The 10,749-nt window shown below is 36.6% G+C and overlaps 1 protein-coding gene across 1 annotated transcript; it reads right to left on the bottom strand.

Annotated features, from left to right (window-relative positions):
• Positions 1-8,697: 8,697 nt before the first annotated feature.
• Positions 8,698-10,182, bottom strand: TMEM200A (transmembrane protein 200A). The gene has a single exon (XM_044672523.1). It carries the CDS (start codon positions 10,171-10,173, stop codon positions 8,698-8,700), a length of 1,476 nt encoding a protein of 491 aa, XP_044528458.1. The 5' UTR covers positions 10,174-10,182.
• Positions 10,183-10,749: the final 567 nt, after the last annotated feature.

Here is a 10,749-nt window from a genome sequence, read left to right as displayed (position 1 = left end):
TTTACCCCCTCAAGAATGCAATTAGAACCTAACCCTAATGTGATCTCTAGGTCAATGAGCATGAACAGCTTTATAGCTCTTAATTTATATTTGCATTGTATCTTTTTTTAAAAAAATCACAGCTGCTCTAAGCAATGTAGTTCTCTGTGTTCCTATCAGCATTTAGTTTGATCACTTTATTCCATTTGCTTCTCAGTTAACATATATTACTAGGACCAAATTTGCTAGATTGGTCCTGAGGCATCAGACAACATTTGTTGCCAGGACATACCCTTTCTGAAACAAACCTTTCCAGTTTGGTCATACCCATTGGAACTTTTGTTCTAGTGCTACAGCCTTTCAAGGATGAGGTATTACCTCCACAGTATGATGAATGTTAAAGTAAAATTTTTTGCAGAATATTTATCTTCTCTAAACTATGGTTGTCCCACCAGGAACTAAGTTCGGATTATGTGTATGTTCAAGTTTAGATCTACTACTAACATTGTGTAGATGTGTTTTGGTTATAAATGATTTTGAATTAGTGTTGCCTTTGGTTTTCATTTCTTTTTGTCAGGTAAGTCAAGACTTTTAAAAACACTTTTAGTCTCTCTCTTTTGATAACTGAGAACAATAGTTAAATTTCTATATTGAATTATTCTAGACCAGTGATTCCCAAAGTGGGTGCTACCTCCCCCTGGCGGGTGCTGCAGCAATCCAAGATGGTGGTGATGGCCACGGGTGCATTTATCTTTCCTATTAATTGCTATTAAAATAAAAAAAATTAATTTCCAGGGGGCTAAGTAACATTTTTTTTTTCTGGAAAGGGGGCAGTAGGCCAAAAAAGTTTGGGAACCATTGTATGTCTTTTTTTTCTTTTTTTACATCTGTAGCTTATTTTTCATTAGTGATATCTTACTTTAAGAGTCTATTTTAATAACATATCATATCTTGTTCTTACTTTGATTTCTTATGGATTCGAACTAATTTTTCTCTGTGCTCTAATAAGTCAGTGGTCTGACTGCATACAGACAACTGATTCAGTAATGTCTTCTTTAAGGTCAGCATTTATGTCCCTCAATGTGAACCTTGGTCTATCTAAGACTCATCTATGGGGGACCCTGTGCTGTGGGTTATACTAGCTCTGCTCATAACAGGAAAAGCTAGTTATTTAACTAGACTGTGAGTCTTTTAGGGTCAGGGCCCTGGTTTATTATAATTCTATTTTTTTAGTTTGCTAGATATTTTAAAAGGATTGATTGCAATTAAAATGTGATCCACACTTTTATATATTATGAACATTAAATGTGTTGCTATATTCTACTCTTCTTCTCTGTGACTGTGAGGAATCGCTGAATTCATTATTCTAAATGCATTCCATAAATAACTTTTACATTTTCCACTTAATTATAAGACACATTGCCAATAAAATTATTTTCTAGGCCCATTCTTTTGGCCATGTTATGTCATTATTCAAATTCATAGAATAATAGATGTATAACTTTAAGAGACCTCAGAAGTTATGTAGTCCAACTACTTCATTTTGTAGTGGAAGAAACTGAGGCAGAGAGAAGTCGTGACTTGCCTAAGGTCACAAAAGTGGTGGGTTGACAGAGCCAGGTTTCTAAAAGAGATCCTTTAGGTTCAGCACTAACACTTATTCCATTATACCACAACTTTTACAGAAAAAGTCAACTACTATCTTCAAAGAATTACATCTCTTTCCTGATCTCATGATTTTCTTAATCTCACCCCACCTATTCTTGAATTCTGGGAAATTATTGTGATTATTCATAGTACTTTTACTCCTTCTGTCCCAGTTTATACTATATTCAGAAAAAAACAAATTCCTTCCTCTTCTCCTATACCTCAAGAGAACAGGGTAGAGTTATGGAAAAGGAGAGGTGCTATTCATTAAAGTTAATTCAAGGTCCCTCAAGCATTTTATAATGAATGACCCTGAAAGCATTTGGCAATCAATAAATCAAATACATTTATTAACCTCCTGCTATGTGTCAGGTACATTAAAAAATTCTCAGTTTTATGATATGCTCCTGGGCCCAAGAAAATTACACTGTAAATAAATACAGGGTATATATGGGTGTTGCCTAACAATTGAGATAATCAAGAGAGGCTTCCTGAAGAATATAGCACAGCAGAATATGTTATAGTGGGGATTTCCATGTTGGATAACTGCGGAGAAACATTCAACTTTCAGATTCTATGGTTCTGTAAGCTGAGTCTTGAAGGGAGCTATGGATTCAAGGAGTTAGAGGTAAGGAAAGAGGACATTCCAGACATGGAGTTCAGACTGTCCAAAGCCACAGAGGTGAGAGAAAATGTCAGGAAGAGGAAATAGAAAGGTTAGTTTGGATGGAACATAGAGTAAGGAAAGGAGAGTTATGTGTGATCCTCCTGCAAAGAAAGGATAAAACTAAATTGTGAAGGGCTTTAAATGTGAAATCGAGATTATGTTTTATCCTAGAGGCAATAGGAATCTACTGAATTATGTTCAGGAATAATTCTGGAATTAATATGGTCAGAAATAATAATTTGGAAGCTCTGTGGTAGATGGATTGGAGAGGAGAGAATCTGGATACAAGTAGACTGAGTAGAAGGTTGTGTTAACTGTTCATGTGAGAGGAGATAAAGGGCTTAAACAAGGGGTACAGTGGTGACAGTGCAGTGAATGGAATGATATCAAAGATGATGTGGAGGTAAAATCAATAAGACTTTGGCAACTGGCCAGTTATGGGACATAAATGATATTGGAGAGTAAAAATTACTTCAAGGTGGTAAAACTGAGTGACAGAATAATGGTGGTGCCCTCCACTCAAATAGGGAAGTTGGGAGTAGGGAAATTAGCAGAAGTTTTTGTTTTGGGGTGAAGTATGGAAGAGGAAATGGGTTCAGGTGAGTTTGATATATTTATGGAACATCCAAGTGGAGATGAATGAGCAGAAGACAAATGGAATTGCTAGACTGGACTCAAGAGATTATGAGGGTTAGAATTAGCAGCATCTGTATAGATATTATGGCTAAATCCATGGGAGCAGATGGGGGGGGGAAGGAAGGAAGAAAGGGGAGGGGAGCAGGGAGAGGGGATTGTGTGGAATAGAGCTTTATGGGAAAAATGCCTTTGGGATTTGTCCTTTTCTTCTTGTCCTTGTCTACCAGAGGGTGAAGTCACTAAGTAGCTATGAAATTAGCCCCCAAACTTACAACAGGAAGAGATCTTGAAACACCTGCCAAAGGAATACTCGACAGCTGAATAATTGGAAGAAGTCCCCACTCTTAGAACCATAAGCCTTTGATCTAACTTTGTGCTCACTGTATAACTTCCCAACAGAATTTCTTAACACATGTTGTTGCCAGAAAGAGTTCTAGAATTACAGAAAAGAAAAACAGTTCTGCTTTGAAAGTTGTCATACATCTTTCTGGTGATCCTAGAGACCAGAAAGAGACTGTAATTCACTGCCATAACTTTTTCCTGTCTGTTAAAATGATAATGAGCTCTTACAGGGGTAAGAGATATTTTATTGTGTCCTAATAGTGTGATTTGGTTTCCAAGTGTATACATGTGTTTATATGTATACATATAAACACATGTATATATGTGTTTCTCATTTATATTTGGTCGAAGCTTCTCAGGACAACTAAAAGCCATAGGCTAACAATAAGGAAATTAAAAAAGGGAAGGTACATGTGGGAGATTTTCTTGTGGAATCTTAAATAGACCAACAGAAAAGTTAATTTGTCTTTTTGATGATGTTAACAGAGTAAATGAAGCACATAAGGGCATAAATTTGGGTTTGGAGAAAGCTTGGGGAAATAGAACACACCTAATGAAGAGCCATACATGCTCTGTTATTTGAATGCAAACAGTACAACAGAAGGGACTTGGGCTTGAAGGCATTCTGTTTTTTAAATAACAATTTTTAGAAAGCTCTGAGCTACGGGTGATTCATTAGTCAACATTATCAAATTAATGTCTAATTCAGTTGCCTTGAGGGTTATTGTCACAACTGATCTGTAGAATCAACACTGTAATATCTTTTAAATTGTATTTTAAAACAAGCTAAGAAACCATTCTTATTCATTCAGTGATTAGAAATTCTGAGACTGGTCATAGGTCCAGGGGTTATGATGTAAACTGCTAAGTTGCTTTCCCTGATAGAATGCAAGCTCCTTGAGGGCAGGGACTGCTTGATTTTTGCCTTTGACCAACTATTGATTGGGCAGCTAGGTGGTACAGTGGACACAATGCTTGGCCTCTTCAGGAAGACCTGAAGTCAAATCTGATCTCAGGCTCTTATTAAAACTGTGTAATCTTGGGCAAGTTGCTTAATCCTATATGCCTCACTTTCCTCATCTGTAAAATGAATGAGCTGGAGAAAGAAATAGCAAACCACTCCAGTGTTTTTGCCAAGAAAACCCCAAATGGAGACATGAAGAGTCAAATGCAACTGAACAACTGATTGACTGGTATTTCCCTTTCTATTAAAAAGCAATGTTCTTATTAATTCCAGTAGCTATGCTTACATCCTGAGTGCCTGGCACACAGTAGGAACCTAACAGATGCTTACCTGACTGATGTCATCAAGAGAGTGAACTCCTTGTTTGGAGAATTCCCTTTGTTATTGACACCCTTAGAGACTGAGGCACAGAGAGGGCAGTGACTTCCATGGGGCCACCCAAATTAGAGGTATCAGGCAAGATTTCAGCCCACATCTTCTAAACTCTAAGCCTGGCACTCTGCTATGCTGTAAGTCCTTCTTCATTAGCATTTAGAAATCTAAGACTTTACAATCCTACTTCTATTTTTCTTGTGTGAGTGGAAATAGCAATTCTTTTCCCACTAGTGCTAGATAACAAACAAAAAATCTCAATCTTCACTCTTCATATTTAGGTCAAGGGATTATTGATTTAGAGTTGGAGAGGTCCTTAAAGTTCATAGACCAATGGCCCCATTTTTTTTTTACATAATATAAAGCATAGCCCTTTGCATAGGAAAACACAGTGAATGTCACTGGGTAATGAAGGACTAAGGGAATATACAAATCTGGAAGATATAGAGAGAAATTGATATTGCAATGGATAGGGCTCAGGACCTCTAGTTAAAAAGATCTGAGTTCAAATCTACCATTAGGCTTAACCTCTATCTTAGTTTTCTTATCCAAAAAATTGGGACAATTTTAGCCTCTGTCTTTCACTTTTACTGTGAGGATAAAATGAGATAATATTCATAAGGTACTTCGCAAACCTTAAGGAGCTATATAAATGCTAACTATCATTTTCAATATTATTGTGAAGCATAGAAATGCTAATGTTGTAATTAGAAATTAAAAGTAATAGTAAAGAGTAAAGGCAAGAGGGTATATCTAATTTAGAGATTGTGCATTCTTTCTGCCTTTACAGATCACAGAGATACTCTGAAAATATCAATATTTGGTGTGTAAATTGACTGTGTCCCAACTATTGTGAGTTAAAACTTGTCTCTTCTGTGTAGGTAAGTCATAATCTCACTGAGCTTCAGTTTCCTACCTGTAAAATGGGGATGCTACTTGTACTACCTTTTTCATAGGATCATTGTGAGGAAAATACTTTGGAAGCCTTTCCCCATCCTATATAATTTTTTTTGAAGAGTAGATTTCCTAGGATCATAGTTTGGATATAAAAAATAGACTGGAAGCCAAAGAAGACACTGAAACCCAAAGATATTAAATGACTTGCCCAAGGTCAATTGTAAAAGCCATAAGTATTAGAGGTAGTATTTGATCTCAGGTTTTATGAATTATTCAGAAATACTTAGTGTGAGAATGGCTTTAAGTGTATAGAATAGATAAGGAATCTAAACTATTATAGGACCCTGGTATCTTCTAATAGAATAAAGACCACCAGAAAAAGAAAAAAAATTGTGGTACTTGCCTATGGAATAGTGTGAATATTTTATGTGTTTTTGTCTGTCTGCTTATAACCTACGAGCCCTTTATCTCACCTACATTTTCTGGGGGCTAAAGATTTCTCTTTATACTCTATGCATTTATTATCCTGACTTGCTTTTATGAGAGCTGGGAAACGATATTTGTGGACACTTAGAATATAGAAACTATATTTAGAGATTTTTCCCGGTGTAAATATTAAGTGACATTAAAATAAGTAAAAAAAAAAAACACCTGCCTTTCTTGAGTTAGTACCTAAGAGAGGACCTTGTCAATGTAAGCCCAGAGCCTAGAAATCTTTTGTCCTAGAGTTATACCCATATGTTTCTGTATTTAATTATTTCGGTATTTGTTTCCATCTAGTAGAGGTTAAGCCCTTTCCTGGCAATGGCATTTTTTTCTCCTGCCTTTGGGTTCTTAGTACCTGGCAAATAGCATGTACTTAATGTCTAATGAATGGAATGAAAACATTTCACATCAACAGCAAGCATTTATTAAACACCTACTGTATCCTAGACATTGTACTAGGTCCTGAGAATAAGGGATCCTTATGTTCTATTTCTTTTTTTTTTTACATTTAATTATTATTTTATTTTTTCTCAATTATAGGTAATAAAAATTAGCATTCTTTTTTAAAATTCTGAGTTCCATATTCTCTCCCCTTTGAGAAGACAGGTGATTTGATATGGATTATACAGGTATAACTTATATTCTATTTTTTGAGTGACTTTAGCTTCACACACACATACATACATATATACATATATATTATATATATATATATCCAGCTTGTGCCCCATGTGTTAGGTGTGGAATTAAAAAACACAATTGACTATAAATAGAGTTGTACATTCTATTTATTTCCAAAAAATAGCAAATGTATTAAGAACACAAACCAGAAGTTTATTAAAAGCTTCATACCAAAATATTTAGCCCACTCTATTACAATATATAGGCTCAAGGTTCTAACAAGTAGTACTAGGCCTCAATCCATAGAGCAAATCATGCCCTAGATGCAAAAATCACACTATGGATTAGATGGAGCTGGAAACACAAATATTTCTGTCTTCTGCTTTCTGAACACAACTGCAGTACAATGATACTTTGAAATGTTTGGTTATTTTGGGGGAAAGCTATTAAAAAGAATTCCTGAGTACATTTGTTTAGTAAGAATATTAAACACTATTTTAAATGACCAGTTGCCTTAATGGAAAACAGGAAAACTTTTAGAAAGACACGTAAATTTTAATATTTATGTGCACAAAACTTTATTACCATGGAAACCTGGAGCTGCAAAAAAAAAAGTCTTTGGGGGTCCTCATAATCCTTACTTGCGAAAAAAGGTATTTTTCAAGGCAGTTTAGTGAAAGCTAATTTTTCTTGAATCATCAAACTAGAGAAATGCCAAGATGAAAAGAAATGGCGAGGTTAGCTGATTATTTTCCCAGCTGCAGGAATTGATACAACTATTGTGATCAAGCCTCTGATTATTGATGTTGAGCTGTTGTTATTGTCGTTGCAACTGTTATTGTAATTTGGGGGCTGAATGGGGAGAAGGTACAAGGAAGGGCAAAAATCTAAAGTGAGAAAAGAATGAAGCAGATGTTTAATGTTAATGTTGTTTAGCACTCATTTTTTCAATTCACATGAAATCAATAAGTACTCTTTGGATTTAGATATTTGTAATGGATTTGCATCCAACAGAATATAAGCTCTTGAAGGCAGATTCTTTTTAAAGAAAATATCTTTCTATGCATCTCTAGCACATTTCTCATAGTAGGTGCCTAATAACGCTTATCTAAATGAATGAAAAACTTTGGGTCATTCATACTCTACTTAATTTAGTTAATTCTAACAGAATAAAAATCTCCTTGAAGGAAGAAACATTTAAAAAATATTTTCTTTGCATCTCTAGCACATTTCTCATAGTAGTTGCCTAACAAAACTTAGCTAATTGAATGAAAAACTCTGGGTCTTTCATACTCTAGTTAATTTAGAGTTTTCTTTTAAGTATCTAAAGTTTTTTTAGTCATCTGAGAAAGTTTTGATTTTTCTCTGAAAAGCTATGAAAATTTCAGAGCCGTGGCACTATGATACATGATGTTCTGGAATTATAACCTTAAAATATAACAAATTTTGAAAGATGATCACATATGGCCTATGGAAGAGTCCACAATGTGGGTATCTGACTCAACTGATTACAATGAATTTACATACAAACAAAAAAGATATTTAATCTGCTTTGTTATTTTGTTTTTTTCCTCTTAAACTCAGGCATGTGTAAACTGAAAACAAAATCCTGGGTTACACAGTCTATACATTTAAAAATATTTTTAGTCTTTGGCCTGGATTTAGTGTTCCTAGTCCAGACTTCAGTGATCTTTCTTTCTAGACTTGGAAGCATCATTTTGGGAATGTGGCAATCAAGGGAAGAAATGAAACCTGAAGCAGACACACTTTTATTTGGATGCAGGCCTCTGACTCGCTGTAACCAAAGAGATCATGCTTATATAGAAATATAAAAAAATACTGTGTGTGATGACAAAGTACAATATTGCAGTTGTATGTTGCTATGCCATAAAACTGTCTCCAAGGTAGAAATGAGTAGCCAACTCTACAATGTCACAACCATTTGGTTTAAAGAGGCTTGTACCCCTTGCTTTAACAAACATTTGTGAAAATTGTTTTAAAATAGGTTGCCTTGAAAAAGGCAGTTTCTGTGTATGTGTGTGTGTGTGTGTGTGTGTGTGTGTGTTTCTGTGTGTGTGTTTAACATTTAAAACCTTGTTTCTGAAGTTCCCCTCTTTAGGTTATTACTCAAAAATTCATCATGTTCAAAACTCAAATTATTATGAGATCTTGAGATCATAAGAAGCTTCTCTTTATTTGTAAAGTCTTTTTTCATGGAGGCTTGGGGTACAAGCAACCTATCCATGGGGTCCTCTTTGTTCTCTAGTTTCATGTACCCCTTGCTGTTACTCCGATCCAACCGAGGCCAACTTGGGTGTTTTCGTTGTTCAGCCTGGACAGTCAGTGTGGAGGGACCCCGGTCCAAGTCTAAGGATTTCGAATGGGAAGACAACAGATGCAGGGAGGTGTTGGATCCAAACTGTTTCCTAGCGGCCCCCGGGGACAGAAGCTGTCCCGTTCGAGGTCCAAGAGCCACAGAAGATTTGTACTGGTTGGAGAGAGATTCCCCTGCGGAATCATTCCGTGGCAGCCCTAAACTGGCTCTCTGGTAGGATTCATTTATGTTGGTTAAGGGAACAGCCAGTGAATCCATGGATAAATTCCGAGACCTGCGTTTGATAGTCTCAGAGTCTTCAGTGATGTTGTCTATGCTGGGTTCATCGATAACGCAGTTATTAAGTTTGATCACGGGCAACGTGAAAGCGCTGATGGAGGACGATACAATGGACTTAGTTTCACATTTTTTAATGCCACTGTTTTTGTCATCGGCTGCCTTGTTATGGGCTGGATAAAGACCAAAAACAGAGACGGAACTGTCAGATAACAAAGGGGGCATGAGGTGGCTGCCGCTCTTGCTCTCGCTGAGCGTCAGTTCATCCTCTTCAGCGGAGCTGTCCATTCGAAAACTGCTCCTAAAACCCGAGAAAGAGGCGATTGTATTTGCTGCCAATCTTGAGGCACAGGAGTTACCGTTTTGTTTTACTTCGGTCTCTCCCATTAAGCCAGTGTAGACACCATTCATCAACTTCTGCTCCTTGATTCTTAGCGTGTGGATATCTATGACTGTGGAGTAGATGTCTCGCATGTGAATGATTTTGGTTTCCTTATCACGGTTTTCGTGAAGAATGGCATTAGCGCATATAAAAATAAAAATCCCTATGCCCATTGTAAAAGGGCCGAGCATTTTCATCTTATCGGAGTGTAAATGCTGTTCAAAGAAGCGAACCATGATGCCACCTTGGTTTCTGATCACTTGGGTTTGATTGGTCGACAGCCTGGTTTCTGCGTCTATAAAATGTTCTTTTTGTGGCCAATATCCAAGGACTGCCATGGCAATGCCTACAATTGAGATCAGCACTCCTAAAATGAGGAAAAAACCAGATGGAGAATAAAGCCGGATTTTGCCCCGCACGACCACGACGTCAGCCCTGGGTCTTCGTCTAACTGGTTTCTTCTCTTGATCCGCAGGCGATGGACTAAGGTTAACATGGTGCTGAGATCGAGCGGAGTCTTGCCTCTTTAAGGCTGCCAAGCCTGTTATAACTCCACCAGTTGCTATCATAGTTCTGTATTCTGGCCTGAAAAGAAGAAAAGGATAATACCATTAAGAATGTCTTTGTGTACATCTATAAATCATATAACTTTTAACTGAAATAAACAGGACCAAAACATTCTTAATATTTAGCTGTCTTTTCAAAGATAATCACCTTAAGGCACATATGCTGTCAATTTTAAGAATGTGAAAGAAATACATCTTTGGAATAAAATCAAGCTCACAGAATCCTATGATGTTAGAATTAGAAGTGATGTTAGAGGGGTGGCTAGGTGGCTCACTGGATAGACAGTCAGGTCTAGAGATGGGAGGTCTTGGGTTTAAATCTGGCCTCGGACTCTCTACTTCTCTGACACTGGGCAAGACACTTAATCCCAATTGCTTCACCCTTTCCATTCTTCTGCCTTGCAACCAATACTCAGAACTGACTCTAAGGCATAAGGGAAGGATTTTTTTAAAGTGATAGTAGAGATTATATAGCCTGATAATATATTAATGCTAACAATAAAGGCTGACATTTGTATTGTATTTCATTGTTTCTAAAGTGCCTCACATACATTCTCTAATTTAGAAAACTGAGGTCCA

Source organism: Gracilinanus agilis, chromosome 4 (assembly GCF_016433145.1).
Source record: "Gracilinanus agilis isolate LMUSP501 chromosome 4, AgileGrace, whole genome shotgun sequence".
NCBI classification, from domain to species: domain Eukaryota; kingdom Metazoa; phylum Chordata; class Mammalia; order Didelphimorphia; family Didelphidae; genus Gracilinanus; species Gracilinanus agilis.
This window is presented reverse-complemented; position numbering and strand designations above follow the sequence as displayed.

Coding starts and splice junctions, on each gene's coding strand:
- TMEM200A (XM_044672523.1), bottom strand. CDS start 10,173: ATGATAGCAACTGGTGGAGTTATAACAGGCTTGGCAGCCTTAAAGAGG.